The 17,707-nt window shown below is 48.9% G+C and overlaps 1 protein-coding gene across 3 annotated transcripts in view; it reads left to right on the top strand.

Moving 5' to 3' along the window:
- Positions 1 to 4,000, top strand: part of ENO1 (enolase 1, (alpha)) — a 32,403-nt gene extending 28,403 nt beyond the window's left edge. For all 3 annotated transcript variants that reach the window (XM_015411033.1, XM_015411035.1, XM_015411034.1), the window contains exons 11-12: positions 1,478 to 1,536; positions 3,780 to 4,000. In XM_015411033.1, the coding sequence (XP_015266519.1) occupies positions 1,478 to 1,536; positions 3,780 to 3,849 (129 nt within the window). In that variant the 3' untranslated portion in view covers positions 3,850 to 4,000. The remainder of the gene's footprint in view (positions 1 to 1,477; positions 1,537 to 3,779) is intronic.
- The last annotated feature ends 13,707 nt before the right edge of the window (positions 4,001 to 17,707 follow it).

The raw sequence follows: 17,707 nt of genomic DNA, 5'->3' as shown, positions 1-17,707 counted from the left end.
GCATTGTCAGGAGATCTTGCGTCCCCGACCGTAGTGCCCACAACTAATCCTGTTGATTCTTAAAGTTAGCCTAGATTGCAAGAGGCAACGTGGCTACAAAAATTTCCCTCTGCAACTAGCTTGGTAGGGGAGAAGAACGACAAGCATGGCTCTATCCTTCTGTGTGCATGAAAACATGGTCATGTCCACCTGCTATCAAAGGTAGAATAGGCCTTGGTTTCCTCCAGATTACATTTCACACTTTGCAGCTGTAAGCCCACTTCTTTAAAAGTTGGCAATGCTTTTATCCTGGCTTTCTCCGAGAGGAGCTCAAGACAGGTTACGTTGATTAAAATCACAGTAAAACAGAGAACTTAACAAAAACAGGTCCCTTCTTCACCTACTGGTTGTGTCCCACGGCTTGTAGAAGATCAGAAAACTGTGTGCGATAAAAGGGGGGGGGGGGGTTTCCGTTGTTCCACCATGTAGGGACCATCACTGAGAAGGCTTGGTATTTTCAGTGTTCAGAGCACCCACATACATATCACTGCAATCCTTGTAAGAGCCCTGGGAAGTAGCTCTGTAACAAAGAACCTTTACCGTAAATAAAACATAAACAGGTTTAGTTTTACAGTTCTATTCAAAGCCAGACAAAGATGGGGGGTAACCTTGTCAAATTGTGGAGGCTGCTTCAAACCATCTTAGTTCTCCAGAAAGTTCCTGGGAGGGGAGATTATCCTCAAAAGCCACAAGTGATCACAATTCCTTGTAACGAGTGCCCCCGCAGAAAATAATTGCTAGCTTTTTCTCCAATGGTTAGGATTTGCCTTGCAGAACCTTGTTTGATGTGCATGTGCAGTTTTACCTGCTTGTGAGAGATGTGTCTAAATACGCAAAGTATTATGCTAGCACAAGACATAAGAACGTCAAAGGAGCCCTGCTGGATCAGAGCAGTGGTCCATCTCGTCCAGCATCCTATCTCACACAGAGGCCAACTAGTTCCTCTGGAGGGCCGACAACAGGGCAGAGAGGCCGAGGCCTTCATAAGAACATCGGAGCTCTGCTGGATCAGACCAGTAGTCCATCTCGTCCAGCATCCTGTCCAACACAGTGGCCAACCAGTTCCTCTGGAGGTCCAATGACAGGGCAGAGAGACCAGGGCCTTCATAAGAAGAGACCTGCTGGATCAAACCAGTAGTCCATCTAGTCTGGCAATCCCGTCTTATACAGTGGTGAACCGGTTCATCTGGAGGGCTAAAAACAGAGGCTAGAGGCCGACGTATTTAGAACTGGCATTCAGAGATCTACTGCCTCTGAATGTGCAGGTTCCCTTTAGACCTATCAGCGGCGACGAGCCATGTTGGCTACCTGCCACAAATGTGTCTGATCCCTTTTAGCGTTGTCTGTGCTTGTGGCAAAGGTTGACTTTCCTTGCAAGTGATTCCCACTCCTTTTCCCTGATGCTTCTCATGACCGATGGATTTGCTTCTCTTTCCAGATTAAGACCGGCGCGCCCTGCCGATCTGAACGTCTAGCCAAATACAACCAGCTTCTGAGGTAAGGGATAAGTCCCCATATGGAGACTGAGGGAGCAAGCTGATGATTTATGCATCAACTGGGTGGTGAGCCCATGGCGTGGGGGAGAGGATTGTTCAAGACAGTTGCAGCACATGTAAAAAGCACCTGCCCGGCACCCTCACCCCACCCTTTTCTGTAAGAGATGTCCAGTTTGCACAGTACTGGTTGGCCAGCTCTTACGTAAATCATAAGAACCTAAGAGAAGCCAATGTTGAACAGTCCAACACTCTGAGGAATTTCACATTACCCTTTTTAACCCATTTTGAAGCCGTTTTTGATCCGTTGTGGAGTAAACCGGTATATTTCACACATGGTTTTCCCTTCCGGTAAAGAGCTGGATCTGAAGCGGTTTGCCATTTCAGACTGCACAGCTTTTTCCCGCTTTTTCCTCGCTGTTTTTCGCCCACACGGGCGATCTCTAGCTTTTTTTTTTTTGAACGTTTGCTTTAGAGCGCTATATGCTATAACGCAACACTGCAGGCATTCCAATGGGGTTGATATAATGCTGTTTCGTTATAGTGCTATAGCGCGAACGTTAAAAAAAAAAAAGCCGGAGATCGCCCACGTGGGCGAAAAACGGTGGGGAAACGTGCATCAGATCTGGGAGAGGAAACTGAAGACTACTTGGGAGTGGTTGACAGGTGAAACGCTTCAGCCCCGTTTCCTAAACGGGACAGAAGTGTTTGTGTGTGAAATTACAAATATATTCCGGTAGGGAACTGGTTCTAAAATGGTTCTGTCTGAAATGACAGATCAGAAACCGTTTGAGAACCGTTCCTCTTCCGGATTATATCGTCTGTCTGAAATTCCCCTCTGTCACACAGGGGCCAAAAATACCAGCGGCCATCAGGAGGTCCAGCAGTGGGGCCAGGACACTAGAAGCCCTCCCACTGTTGCCCCCACCGCTCCAAGCACCAAGAATATCCCCCCCCCCCCCCCCCGTCCAGCCAGTTTGGTGTAGTGGTGAAGAGCAGCGGACTCTAATCTGGAGAACCTGGGGCTCTCCAGTCCTGCTCCAGCACTTGGACCACTGGACCATGAGAGTTGAAATAGATATATAAAACAGTTAAAATACATATAAAACATTAAAACCTTGGATAGGGAGGAGGGGTCATTGAAGGCATGCCAAACAAAACAAATCCTTCACCCGCTGCCAGAAGACTGTAGCAGAAGGGGACGGACCAGTTTCCCTGGGGAGACGTTCCAAAGCTTTGGTGCCATGACTGAGAAGGCCCTGCCCCTCTCTTGCCACCGCCTGATGTGGCACCCAAAGCAGGACGACCATCGGGATGGGGCACGTTCGTAAAGGGTTAGGTGGTCTTTCAGGGATATTGATCCCAAACCCATATACATACAGGCAGGGGTCATTTCGTAGAAAAAGAGGTGCGGGAGCTCATTAGCATAACTCATTTGCATGTGCCACGCCCCCTGACATCGGAAGTGTGTTGGAAGGCAACACCCACCGCTCAGGCTTCACGGGACTGTTTTGGATTGCTAGCTATGGGGGGGAGGACACGTGCAGATCTGTCCTCGCAGAGGAGGGAGAGCTTGAACCTGAATAAGACTTGGCCTTAAAGGTGCCACTGGACTGTTTTGGATTGCTAGCTGGGGGAGGGGGGTAAAGCGCAGATCTGTGCAGGAAGGAAGGAGGGAAAAAAGAGAAGGAGGGGGAGAGAAGGAATGAAAGAGGCTTCTTGTTCCTCATGGCCTGGGGCTGCTGGGAGCGGGGGGTGGGGCTTGTTGCATGTGCCCGCCCCCTGGGCTCTTTATTGCTGGAGCTGCGCTCCTGCAGGAAATAACCCCTGCATACAGGGCTTTGGAGGTCAAGACCAGCACCTTAAACTGGGCTTGGAAACCAACTGGGAGCCACTGTAGATCGGCCAAGGCTGGAGGGTCCCTGTGGCCCACTCCAGTCAGCATCCTGGCTGCAGCGTCCTGTGCCAATGGACGTTTTCAAACCCTCTCCAAAGGCGGCTCCATGTAGAGCGCGGGTTCTTTTTGGCTGCTGATGGTGGTCATCTGTCTAGAAGCCATCTAAGCTAGTGGCCGCCCACCATGGCATCCTTTGGGGTTCAAAGGTTTCACGTGTGTGGGTGGTATGAGGAAGCACTTTCTTTGGCCTGTCCCCTGACCCCATGGCCCAGTGACTTACTCGTGTGGCGGTGTCATGGGATGAGACTCCCCTTCCTCAAACGCTTCTTTCTGCCCTTTCCCTTTTTTAGGATCGAAGAGGAGCTGGGGAGCAAGGCCCGTTTTGCCGGCCGGAACTTCAGGAACCCCCGCGTCAACTAAAGCACTCGGGGCTCGGAGGAGGCACCCCCCCCCGCCCTTCAGCGGTTGCCGTTGAAAACACTAGAGTCACCTACTTAGCGATGCCCCCTGCCACCACCGCTAGACGAGAAGGGCAACGGACGGCGCAAGACCCATTGGCAGGTCCCCTCCCTAGATGACAACCCTGGTGCCTGTCTCTCTCACCTCTTCTCCCCCCACCCTCCCTTTCCAAGTTCCAACCTGCGGCTTTTCAAAGCGCTTGGCTGCTTTGTTTTTTTGTGGACAGACCCAGCTCTCACCCCTCACTTCCCCCCCGGGCCGCCCCTTCGGAGAGGGTTTCCTTTTCCCATGATGATACCAAGGAGGAGGGAGAGAGTCCCGTGCGTTGCTGGACCACAGCTTTTTGAAGCTGCCACCATCTTTCTCTCCTGCCTAAGGGAGGGGGGGCCCTGAGTCCCCTCCTTCTCCCTCCCCTCCCCCCATTTAGTGTGTGAGGCCCTGTAACTTGCAGTGCAGCCTGAGGAACCTGCAAACCGAAAACATTAGTTCTCATGTGAGGTAAATAAAAAAAGAAACCTTTGTGTGGCTTGGAGTTCTTTTTGGAATGGAGGTTTTTTTTGAGGGAAATCTTTCCTTGTCCTGAGGTACCAAGAGCGTGACACCCACTGTCAGAAGACGGAAGCCAAAATGGCAGATGCACTGTCCTGAACATGCTTCGTATTGCTTCATTTTGTCCCAGTAAATAATGGGTTGATGTGAGGTGATATTAGAGTGTTCAAAATGCACGTGTGTGACCTCAGTAGTCTTTACAGTTGCCCTGAAAGGTAGGCCAGAGCTTGAACTGGAGTAGCCACCTTGTGGGTTCACTTGAGAGGAGATCTGAACCAGCAGTTTACATATTCCTGTTCCTGGACACTCGTGTGTACCCTGTTCAGTGGCTAGTCTGCTTGTGCTGGGGTACAGGCACTGACGTTCTTACTACAGATTTGAGGGAGACCTTTTGGGGAAGGGGCCGTGGCTCAGTGGCAGAGCCTCTTCTTGGCAGGAGGTCCCAGGTTCAATCCCCGGCATCTCCAGTTAAAAGGGCCAGACAGAAGGTGATGCGAACGACCTCTGCCTGAGACCCTGGAGAGCCACTGCCTGTCTTGAGTAGACAGTACTGACCTGGATGTGCCAACGGTCTGATTCCGTAGGAGGCAGCTTCATGTATCCATGTGTGTGTTTGGGGAGAGGCCATAGCGCAGTGGCAGAGCATCTACTTGGCACGCTGAAGGTGCCAGGTTTAATCCCCAACGTAGTGGGTGATGGGAAAGACCACCTGAGACAGCTGGAGAGCGGCTGCCAGTCTGAGTAGACAAGACTGACCTGGTTGGACCAAGGGCCTGCTTCCGTATAGGGCAGCTTCATGCGTGTTACTCTCCTCGGCTGTATACACAGATGCACGGGCAGTATCTATGTCCCGTTCTCAAACGTCGTGAAGAGTTGGACTCGACTGCGCAACTGAACAACTCTTGCAAAAAAGGCTTCGCGGAATCCTTTGCTCTCCAGTTGCGTGCATTTTTTAAAATTTCTGGCAAGTCTAGATGGGTGACTTTGATTCCTGCCCCTGTGCTAGCTTATGGCTATTGGTAGTGACTGGTTATTTTATTGAGAGTTGTATTTGATTTTTTTTTTTTAAAGCCTCTGGCAAATAACAGCCCCTTTGCCTGTGAGAAAATTGCTTGAAGGGTGGGGTGGGGTGGGGTGGGGAGAGGGAGGGCTTGCCTCCAGCTGTCTCTGCCTGCCTCACTGCAGTTTTTATTTTCTCCCCATGGCTGCTTTTACGGGGAGAGGGAGGGAAGCAGACAAGCCACCTCCTTGATTTGCTTTAATGACTGTTTTTACTAGCCTTTCAGTTTTGGCAAATTTAAAGTGCCCCTCGCTTGCAAGCTATTTACGGAGAGAGGCTTTTACGTGTTTGCTCAGAGGAGCTGTGCTGTAACGGCGGCGTGTCCGCGGCAATCATCTGTCTGCTGTTTGTGCTGTTAAACACGGCAGCTGTGCACCGTTGGGGGTGCAGCAGGGCTCTCTGGTGCGGCGCTCCATGCAGCTTCACTGTGTTTAGCCAATTCCAGCGTAGTACCTCTCTTAACAGCAGGAGTCGTGTGGACCCTTAAAGGCTACCAGCTTTATTATGGTGTAAACTTTGGTGGGCAGAGCCTGCTTGTGTGTATTGGTGTGTGCTCCGGAGCAGCAGCTACTGCAGAATGCTGCAGCTACAGTGCTGGTCAGGGCCAGCTCCTGGGACCATGTGACCCTGGTGCTACAGCTGTTGCACTCGGTGGTCCCTCTAAGCTGAATTAGTGTGTTTTCGTTGCATCGGTGACACTGTCTCACCATCTCATCCTTTGCCGTCCCCGTCTTCTTTGACCTTCAATCTTTCCCAGCGTCGGGGTCTTCTCCAGTGAGTGCTCCCTTCTCATTTGGTGGCCAAAGTATCTGAGCTTCAGTTTCATTATCTGGACTTCCAGGGAACAGTCAGGGTGGATTTCTTTTAGGATTGACTGATTTGATCTTCTTGCAGTCCAAGGGACTCTCAAGAGTCTTCCCCAGCACCATAGTTCAAAAGCATCTATTCTTCGGCGCTCGGCCTTCCTTATAGTCCAATTCTCGCAGCCATACATGACTACTGGGAATACCATTGCTTTGACCATGCGGACTTTTGTTGGCAGGGTGATGTCTCTACTTCTTATGCTGTTTAGGTTCGCCATCGCTTTCATCTGGTCCATGGGGTCGTGAAGAAGTCGGACTCGACTGTGCGACTGAACAACAACACCACCCATTTTTGTGTTAGTTCAGGAAGGATGGCTCCAGAACAAACTAATTTAGGCAGTAGCCAAATCGCTCACTGACAGCTTTAAGGCCAGTAGCTTAACAAAGTAGAAATTTTGTTCACAGGACTCCACAGCTTAGAGGGAGCATTGTGCTTGCCACTGATTCGGTTCCGAGGCCAATTCAAGATGTTGGTTTCGTCCTCTAAAGTCCTATGTGGCCTGGGATGGAGGTATCTGAAGGACCATCTTCTCCCATACTTTCTTGGGATAACACAGAGAAGCCCACCTGATTGATTCATCAATCAAAGTTCATTTGATGGGTACACTACAGGAGGCCTTTTCAGTGGTAGCCCCATGTTTATGGAACAGCCTCCCCGGGGAGGTGTACCTGCCTGGCCTCCTCACTTACAATCTTATTAATTTGCTTTATTTTTATCCTACCTTTCCCCTCAATGGGGACCCAAAGCAGCTTACATCATTCTCTGTTTTATCCTCAAAACAACCTTGTGAGGTAGGTTAGGCTGAGAGTGTGTGACTGGCCAAGGTCACCCAGCAAGCTTCTGTGGCAGAGTGAGGATTCAAACTGAGTTAGTGTGAGCTAGCTCACAGTTTTTTAGCCTCCAGCTCACACTTCCCCCCCCCCCCAACTCGGGAAAGATGGCCCCAGAGCTAACTAATTCGTGCAGTAGCCAAATGGCTCGCTCACAGCTTTAATGCCAGGAGCTCACAAAGCAGAATTTTTGCTCACAAGACTCCACAGCTTAGAGGAACCGTTGCTCCCCGATCCTATTTTGATACGAACCATTACACCAAACTGGCTCTCTCCAGGAGGCAGTTGGAGACAGTTTTATTTAGACCTGCATTTGATTGATTTAGTTTGTTTATTGGCAGACTTAACTGGAGATTTTAAATTGTGGTCTGTTGGGTGTTTCTTAAGGCAGCCCTGAGTTCCCGCAAGGTAGAAAGACCCCTGATCATTGTTTTAAAAATACCCGTAGTTGTCTTCAGTACAGAGCGAAAAGGTATTCAGACACGACGAACAAGAGTAACTCCTCCCAACAGCAGTCACTGGTGATAAGAGAAGCTCCCTTTTAGAGCTCTTGGTCACAGCAAACAGATTAACCACATGAGTATGTTCAGGCCAAGCTGGTTGCTTAAAATCAGGTGCTTCCAGATTTCTTCAGCACAATCGATGAGGCAGTCAATTAATTCAACATTAAATTTTGCCATGGCTGCTTTATGATGTTGCATCAAAATTAAATAGTTTTAAAATAGACTAACTATATATGCATACAGAGTATACGGAGGTCTTGAATCCTTCACGCTCTGTATTATATGATGTCTCAGTAACTGGATGTTGTTTCCCACCCTGGGTGTTCAAAGTGGGTCGTGACACCTCTATCTACCAGCAACTCCGATTTTGTGTTGGTGCCCCCCTGTGGACTGTGAGGGACATAACAGTCCTTACTGTTCTATTCATTCTTATAAACTAGATGGTGGGGATAAGGGCAGCAAGCAAAAAGGCTCAAACAACTTCCACCGAAACAACTTTTTAAATTTAAAAAGATCTCACTGAGTCACAAAGTACATTGTTCGATAGTCACCTGGCTTTTCTCTCTTAAGAATGGTGGTGTTTCTTTCTCCTCCGGAAAAACATGGTTCTGAGATCTAATCTCCAAAGCAAGAGCTGTAGATATTCCTTCACTAAGCAGAAGCTGGAAGCATATTATGTAACCTTGCGAGTCTAGGCTCTTGCGTGCACAATTCAGGATCCTGAATGCTACTCAGGGTTCCCTACTGATGCAAGTTCCTAGTCCTTGAGGCAGTCTGCAGTGATAACCTTCAGGGTGGGTAGGGTGGGAGCCAGGGGAGTCTTGCGGCAGGGTTCCCGGCAGTCAAGGGCGGGGTGTCATTCCCCTGCCTTGCATAAGCTTTTGGCCCTCCCCTATTGCCTTGCAGAACCGGCAACCGTGATTATGCAAAACGTGCATCAGCAATTTCAAATCAATTTGCATCACTGATATATGGTGGGAATTCAGGGTGGTATGTCCACGGGTCAATTATTTTTTGGCTTCGTGCAGAGAACCAGCGTCTGTTGTGAGAAATAGATACAGAGAGCCTGTACAGACACTTGCTTTTGATCTACAGGTGTGTAATTAGGGAGGTGCCACCTAAGAGCTTTATTCCGATATTATGATCTTATCTCTGCTCTCTTGTCCCCGTGTGCTCCTTGCCCTTCTCTCCTCTTGCCTCATCGCCCTCCATCAGATAAAAGTCTGCTGCTTCCTCAAGCTCTGCCGCCTTCCCCCTCTTTGGGAGCCTTCCTCAAAATCCACCTCTTCTCAGCAAGATATGCCACAGTCCCTTATTAACCGAAGTTAATCCTGAATGCAGGCAATTGAAGTTAATGCATATTCTTCTGTGGATTCCGTACCTTCTCTTGTTATCTCCCTTGTATTTGTTTGATTGTAAACACTTTGGGGCAGAGATTCATTTTTAAAGCCCGCAAAGTACCATCTGCGCTGGTGCTACATAAGTAACTACGGCTGTGCCAGTAACTCGTTCCTCCTGCTTAAAAGTGTAAAAACGACAAGCATCGGACTTGGGGCCCCTTCTAAATTTGAGGAAACGTCTCCACACTCTGCAGCCACTAGCAATCACCTCTTCACTACTGTGCATTTAAGAATCTTGGGATGCCAACTACAAATGGGTATTACAAAGAGGTCGGAGCCCGGATCTCCTGAAACCAACCAGACGCGGAAGGAAGTCAGGAGGGAAGCAGCTGTTGTGGTCAGAAACTCTCTGCAGAATAGCCAGAGTTGGCATTGTAGTTTGGATGACTACAAGGTTAACCCTCTGCTACTCACAGAATAGCTATCACTCTGCTTGGAGCAGGAAGCTCTTGTAGAAATTTCTTCCACTGTCCTGACTGCTCTCTGCCCGTGTCCTTTGCTGTTTGGGTTGTTCAGTCGCACAGTCGAGTCCGACTCTTTGCGACCCCATGGACCAGATCCCGCCAGGCCTTCCTGTCTTCCGCCGTCCTCTGAAGTTTGCTCAATTTCATGTTCGTTGCATCGATGACACTGTCTAACCATCTCATCCTTTGCTGTCCCCATCTTCTTTGACCTTCAATCTTTCCCAGCATCAGGGTCTTCTCCAGTGAGTGCTCCCTTCTCATTTGGTGGGAACTCCTGCTTTATATCCTTTTGTGGCTTTGCTAACTCCTTCCTCTGTAGAAGTTGGGACTGTGGGAGAGAGAGCCATTCCTTTTTAATTGTCATGGCCTCTTTCATTAGTCGGCATAGTGCTGCAATGTCACCTGTCAGCTGGTGCACACAAACTGACTACGTGGATAAGTGCTCTAGGGAAGGGTGCTGAATGTGGGACTTCAGAGAGGCCTGGATTCAAATCCGTGCTTCTCCATGGAAGATCATTAGGAAACCTGGAGCCAAGTGTTCTGTCTTAGCTACCTCATGGTGTGAGAATGACGTTGGTGTGGGAGGAGAAGGAGGCAACCCCAAGGTCTCTGGAGGAAGGCTAGAACGAAAGGTACAATTGACAGGTAAAATACCCAGATGGGTGTCAGTTTGGGTGTCGGCTTCTGGCAGCAAAATAAAGAGAGGAGCCCGGAGCACCCTAGCAACTAACAGCACTGATTCCACCCCAATTTTTGTTGAGCCAGGCCTCACTTCCTCAGGTGAATGAAGCGTTTGTGCATTCGGCGCAAGTGTTTATACTCAAAGCCGCAGACAATAAGACATATTCCCTCGCAACCTTTTTATTGACGGTACCTTTGAATATAATATAAATACTTCTGCACAGGGCTTTTTTTGTAGAAAAAGCCCAGCAGGAACGCATTAGCATGATAGGCCACACCCAACAGCAGAAACTCATTAGCATATTAGGCCACACCCCATGACAGCACGGCTCATTAGCATATTAGGCCACACCCCATGCCTTCCCTTGGCTTGCCCGGGTGCCCCACGGCTGCGGGAAGACCAGGCAAGCCCCCCCCTTGAAGGGAAGGGAAGGCGGTTTAAACTGCCTTCCCTTGGCTTGCCCGAGCACCCCGCGGCTGCAGAGCGTCCAGGCAAGCTGGCCCTTGGTCAGGTCAGGCACGGAGAGGCATTTAAATGCCTCCCTGGTCCTTCCAGGCCCCCCCCCCTGACCTGCCTGCCTCGGAGTCGCCGGGGTGTGCGTGTCGCTCTCCAGGCCTTACCTCTGTAGCCACGCATGCAGAGGTTTTGGCTATAGTGGGCATGGCCAACTCTGAAGCCAGCTGGAGCTCCGTTCCTGTGTGTTCCTGCCCCAAAATAGCCCTGCTTCTGTATAATGGACAAATGTTTCATGCATCTGAAAGTGAGTTGAGCCTCATGACAGCTTGTGTTGGGATTACTGTTAAGGCTTTGGGGCGCTGCTGGACTCCTGTTTCAGAGCGGCAGAAAGGGCCATCAAGTTGCGTAGCTGACCTATGGCGACCCTGCAGGGTTTTCATAGCCGGAGACATCCAGGGGTGGTTTGCCATTGCCTGCCTCTGCGTCATGACCCTGGACTTCCTTGGTGGTCTCCCCTCCAAGTACCAAGTAGGGCTGACCCTGCTCAGCTTCTGAGATCTGATGGGATCGGGCCAGCCTGGGCCATCCAGGTTGGGGCCGATAAACAGAGGCGGTTAGCCACGGCCTGCCTCTGTGCAGAGACCCTGGACTTCCTTGGTGGTCTCCCATCCAAGTACTAACCTGGGCCGGCCCTGCTTAGCTTCCGAGATCTGACGAGATCAGGCCAGCCTGGGACATCCAGGTGAGGGCCCTCTTTTACACAGAAACCACATTGTCTCCTTCACTGCTGAGTGACAATTTGTAGAGCTACAGGCCGCAAGGCCACGGTTGGAAACTGGAGGAAGTGTGCACTGAGAGCTTGCCTGAAGACACGTGCATGGGGATGAAAAGACCATGCTTAGACCCAGGGGTCATTTCGTAGAAAAAGAGGTCGCAGGAGCTCATTAGTATAACTCATTTGCATATGCCACACCCCCTGACATCACCAGAAGTGTGTCAGAAGGCAACACCCACCGCTCAGGCTCCACTGGACTGTTTTGGATTGCTAGCTATTGGGGGTTGGGGAACGTGCAGATCTGTCCTCACAGAGGAGGGAGAGCTTGTACCTGAATAAGAGTTGATCTTAAAGGTGCAACTGGACTGTTTTGGACCGGGGGGCTGGTGGGGGCCCCTCTGCAACTTACCTGGCTGCTTCTGGCTCTGACTGAGGGCTGCGGGGAGCAGGGGGTGGGGCTTGTTGCATGTGCCCGCCCCCTGGGCTCTTTACTGCCGGAGCTCCGCTCCTGTGCGCTCCTGCAGGAAATGACCCCTGCTTAGACCACCGAAATGTGGGACATGATAACCCTCCTCTGGGCTTGGAGACCTGCAGTTTGCACCTCCTGTCAACCATGTTTTCTTCAAATGATGTATTTCCAGGCCTGGAGTGCTACTGACTGACAGCTGCCATTAGCAAAGAAAGTCACGGCATCCTCGTCTGCGATGGAACGGGGTTGGAGGGCTTGACGTGGGCTGCATATAGGGATGCAGTTTTAAGCTAGACGTGGGTCAGGATGAAGGAAGGCTCCCAGCTGCTCAGGGGGGAGGATGCAGTCACATTCTCTGCTTTGGTCTGTTTTGTGTCTCAGCAACAAGCCGCTGAAATACATATACACATGATGAAAATAATAATGACCAACCGTGGACTCAAGTTGCCACGTTTTCCCCGTGGCAGAGCTCCTGGGCTTTTAACAGCTCCGTGGTGCGCAGGAATGTTCAGCCACAAAAGCTTCAACCATGCTTGCTGTTTCCTTGCCAGGGGGGAAATATTTAGAGGTTTAATGTTGGCTTGCCAGCTAGACAAAGCAGGGGCAACGCAAAAGGGAGGGGAGTCGAGCGCCGCGGGTTTTCCCATTGGTTGCTGACTAAACTCGGTTGGACCACAAATGCATTGTGTAGATAAATCACAGGGTGAAACGCGTTCCAGGGCTGTTATTCCAGGACGAACTGATTGTCTAAAGAGCCCCTAGGGGAGGTGGCGGTTCCATACAGACACACATAGCTTTGGTGCGGGGAGGGGGGGGGCCCTTCTATAAAGGATGTTATCACAGTGGAATTTGAAATCTATTTGCGTGTCAGCAAGCATGTTGATATCGAGTCACAAAAAAGACACCATAAAGAAGGGGGGGGGCGCGGATCATTCCAAATTGTAAGGGAGTAGAGGAAGGTCATCTGTAGAAAGCCGATCCGAATATTATACGGTAAGCTAATCACCATATTGACATTTGCTTGTTTAATTAGCCTTTCATTCCACTTTTATGGCGCGCTGAGGAAAGGCTGTGACTCATCCATCATGATCGGAAGCTGAGTTGCAATTTCCTGATTGCAGAATGCATTTTTTGACGGTCTTTTTGATTTAATTGGATGGGACGAACGGGCTGCTTTGATTCTCTTTCCTGGGCCTAGCCTGGGGAACAGAAATGGTTGTACTACTCAGTGGTGTGGCCTTCTTGTACATGCGTGATGTGTGCGTGTGCATGTAGAATTAAACAGTTAATACAGTTAATGTGGTTTCAGGGAATGTGACAAATCAACAGCTTGAAGGAAGGGTTTTTGCTTAAGGTCGGTGCCATATACCAGAGCCCAGGATCGCTTCAGGCTCGACGCTATGCAATGGAGATTATCCATCCTGACTAAGCCATGTGCAGAATAAAGTTGTCACTCTCTAGGCAGGGGCTGGAGAGATCCCTTGGCATTACAACTGATCTCCAGACGACACGGCTTGTTTATTATTTATCAAAAACATTTATTACACTTCTCCTGAGAAAATGGCTGCTTTGGAAGAAGAAGAAGAAGAAGATGGTGATACTGGATTTATACCCCGCCCTTCACTACCCGAAGGAGTCTCAGAGCGACTTGCAATCTCCTTTCTCTTCCCCTCCCCACAACAGACACCCCGTGAGGCGGGTGGATCTGAGACAGCTCTTTTGAGAAGTGCTCCTGAGAGAACAGCTCTGAGAGAACTTGTGACTGACCCAAGGTCACCCAATTGGCGTCATACGGAGGAGTGGGGAATCAAACCCGGTTCTCCCAGATTAGCTCTTAACCACGACACCAAACTGGAGAGAGGAAACACATACTTCATTCTGCCTCTTGCAGTTCTTTAAACTGCATAGGGTAAGTTCCTGCTGTGGCTTTAAGGACTAGCTGCTGCCTAGTGGATTCTGAAAATGCCCTTGTCGGCCGCCCCTGGGAGTGGGGTGCAGTAGGATGCAGCTGCTGCATGGCAGAGAAGCCGGTGGCCCAGTGACCCTTGCAGCACAATGTTGGCTTGGGCTAAACAGACTGCACTCACGTAACCTCTGCTGGCACAATTATTCCCTCTCCTTGACAGGGCGAAGAGGTAATCAGCCATGCTGCTTAAAGGGCTGGGGGAGACTGAACTTGGAGGGTTGGGGCCCTTCCTAGGTCTTCCCCACCTTGGGCTCCAGGTTGAAAGGAACGATCTAATTGCCATCCTCCATCGGTGCATTCACACCTGGGCGCTGTGCTTCACGGCTCGCACTGTTTGGCACGGTAGCATTAAAGTGGAGTACTATGCAGCCCTCTCTGCACACCAATGGGGATTTGTGTGTGATACAAGCTTGTTGGTGATTTGATAATTTTTTTAAGTGTTTGTGTGTGTGTGTGAGAGAGAACTTATCTATTACATATTTTATCCCACCCTTCCTCTAGAGAGCCAGTTTGGTGTAGTGGTTAAGTCTGCGGACTCTAATCTGGGAGAACCGGGTTTGATTCCCCACTCCTCCACTTGCACCTGGCTGGATGACCTTGGGCAAGCCCTAGTTCTGATAAGAGCTGTCCTTGAAAAAGAGCAGTTTCTGTCAAGAGCACTCTCAGCCCCACCTACTTCCCAGGGTGTCTGTTGTGGGGAGGGGAAGGGAGAGGGGTTTGTAAGCCGCTCTGAGACACCTTTCGGTAGTGAAGGGCGGGGTATAAATCCAATATCTTCCTCTTGTTCTTCTTCTCTAAGAAGTTCAGGTGGAACACAAGGTCATCCCCGCCTTCATTTTATCATCACAATAACCCTGTGAGCAATGCTGTGGAGTCTTTTGAGCAAAAATTCTACTTCGTGAGCGACAGGCATTAAAGTTGTGAGCGAACGATTTGGCTGCTGCATAAATTAGTTTGTTCTGGAGCCATCCTTCCCGAGCTAAGGCAAAAATGTGTGAGCCGGAGGCTAAAAGACTGTGAGATAGCTCACACTCACTCAGCTTAGAGGGAACACTGCCTGTGAGACAGGATGGGATCAATACTCCCTCTAAGCTGTGGAGTCGTGTGAGCAAAAATTCTACTTTGTGAGCTATGGGCATTAAAGTTGTGAGTGAGCGATTTGGCCACTGCATAAATTAGTTTGCTATGGAGCCATCCTTCCTGACCTAGGACAAAAATGTGTGAGCCGGAGGCTAAAAAACTGTGAGCTAGCTCACACTAACTCAGCTTAGAAGGAACACTGGATGGGATAAGACTGGAATACAGCATCTACAAGGAAAGAGCCCACAGCCTGTGGAGAAGGGGCTGTGGCTCAGTGACAGAGCATCCACCTGGCATGCAGAAGGTCGCAAGTTCAATCCCCAGCATCTCCAGTGGAAAAGGACCAGGCAGTAGGTGATGTGAAAGACCTCTGCTTGAAACCCTGGAGAGCCACTGCCAGTCAGAGTAAGACAATACTGACCATGATGGACCAAGGTTCTTCTGATTCAACAGAAGGCAGCTCTATGTGTTCATGTGACCCGCAGTTAGAGCTCCCTTTTAGATTTGGGAGAGGGAAACCGATCCCAACTCCCACTTCTCACAGGATCCCTTACAACTGGGGTGGAGGATCTGAATCTGGGTCTTCCCCAACCTAGTCCAACGTTTTAATCACTATTGCCTGTTTGTATAAGTGTTTGCAGGATGTGGAATGGTATAGTATAGCCAGATCTTGTCAGATGCTGGAAACTAAGTAGGGCTGGCTGGTACTTGGACTGGAGATCACCAAGGAAGACTCTGCAGAGGATGGCAATGGCCAACCACTTCTGCTTCTTACCTGCCTTGAAAACCCCTTCCTAGGGTTACCTCACCATAAGTTGGTTGTGGCTTGTGATCAGGGCTATTTTTGGGCAGGAACGCACAGGAACGGAGTTCCGGCTGGCTCCTGAGTTGGCCACGGCCAGCAGGAAACCATTAGCATAATATGCCACACCCAATAGCAGAAACTCATTAGGATTGGCTACATTAGGGGTGTGTGGCCTAACATGCAAAGGAGTTCCTGCTACAAAAAAAGCCCTGGGTTTTGACAACAAACAAGGTAAACAGAATAAGAAGGGAAAGGTGGGTGTGGCTGGATGACCACACTTCTGGTAACATGGGGGTGTGGCCTAATGTGCTAATGAGTAGTGTGGTCAGGGTGTGGCCTAATATGCTAATAGGTTCCTGCTGGGCTTTTTCTACAAAAAGAGCCCTGCGTGATACATATGTTTGCACAGAAATCATACTAATAAATCATGCAGGGGTACATTTATGTGCCTGGGTATATCCCATGCACGTTTTATGTGAAGTGAAAATGTTTTTTTTATAAGGCAGCATCAAACTGTATTAATAAATGAACAATATACGTATGCATATGCGTCTATAGAAATTCTAGTGAAGATAATAGGATGTGTATAAATGCACACGTTTTTTGTATTAACATACAGAAATTCTAGTAAACACAATAGGTTTATAAACATACACACGTTTTAGTATTAGTGAACATTCCAGAATTATCAGGTGTGAGGTGGAAATGTTCTTATAAGACAGCATAAAAATTGTACTAAACAAACACTATGCACAGAAATTCTAGTAAACACAATAGGTTTATAAACATACACACGTTTTAGTATTAGTGAACATTCCAGAATTATCAGGTGTGAGGTGGAAATGTTCTTATAAGACAGCATAAAAATTGTACTAAACAAACACTATGCACAGAAATTCTAGTAAACACAATAGGTTTATAAACATACACACGTTTTAGTATTAGTGAACATTCCAGAATTATCAGGTGTGAGGTGGAAATGATCTTATAAGGCAGCATAAACATTGTATTAATAAATGAACAATATATGTATGCATGCATGTCTATAGAAATAGGGTGTATGTAAATATACACCTGCTTTTTGTATTAATGAACATTCTGCAATGACCAGGAGTCAAAATTATCTCAGTAATACACAAGCACACGTCACAATTATCAGTTGCCAGGGAAATTGTTTTAATTTGGGGGTGTGTAGTATACATATGCATCAAAATAAAGGAAGCTCTTTAATATATTAGAGTGAACCTCTCACAATTACAGGGTAGGCTTGAAATGATCTGTGTGTGGTTTTGTTTTATGAACACTGCACAGTTGTAACACACTCTTAATGAATGGGTATTATTTATTAAGATAGCTTCAGGTGGGTAGTAGCTGTGTTCGTTTGAAGCAGCAGAAGAAAGTTTGAGCCCAGTGGCACCTTTAAGACCAACCAAGTTTAATTCTGGGTATAAGCTTTCATGTGCATGCACGGTTTAATTCTGGGTATAAGCTTTCGTATGTATGCACATGAAAGCTTATACCCAGGATTAAACTTGGTTGTTCTTAGTGTGCATGCACACAAAACCTTATAAGGTAAAGGTTCCCTTGCTCGAAAGCCAGTCGAATCCAACTCTAGGGTTGTGGTGCTCATCTCCGTTTCCAAGCCGAAGAGCCAGCACTGTCTGAAGACGTTTCCATGGTCATGTGGCCGGCATGACTAAACACCAAGGCGCACGGAACGCTGTGACCTTCTCACCGAAGCGGTCCCTATTTATCTACTTGCCATTTCTTGCTTTCGAACTGCTAGGTTGGCAGGAGCTGGAACTAGAGATGGGAGCTCACTCCATCATGCGGCACCCAGGTCTTGAACTGCTGAACTGCCGACCTTCCACAGCCTGCAGTTCAGCGTCCTTAACCACTTGAGCCACCGCAGCTCC

Source organism: Gekko japonicus, unplaced genomic scaffold, assembly GCF_001447785.1.
Source record: "Gekko japonicus isolate JY-2015 unplaced genomic scaffold, Gekko_japonicus_V1.1 scaffold450, whole genome shotgun sequence".
Classification (NCBI taxonomy): domain Eukaryota; kingdom Metazoa; phylum Chordata; class Lepidosauria; order Squamata; family Gekkonidae; genus Gekko; species Gekko japonicus.
This window is presented reverse-complemented; position numbering and strand designations above follow the sequence as displayed.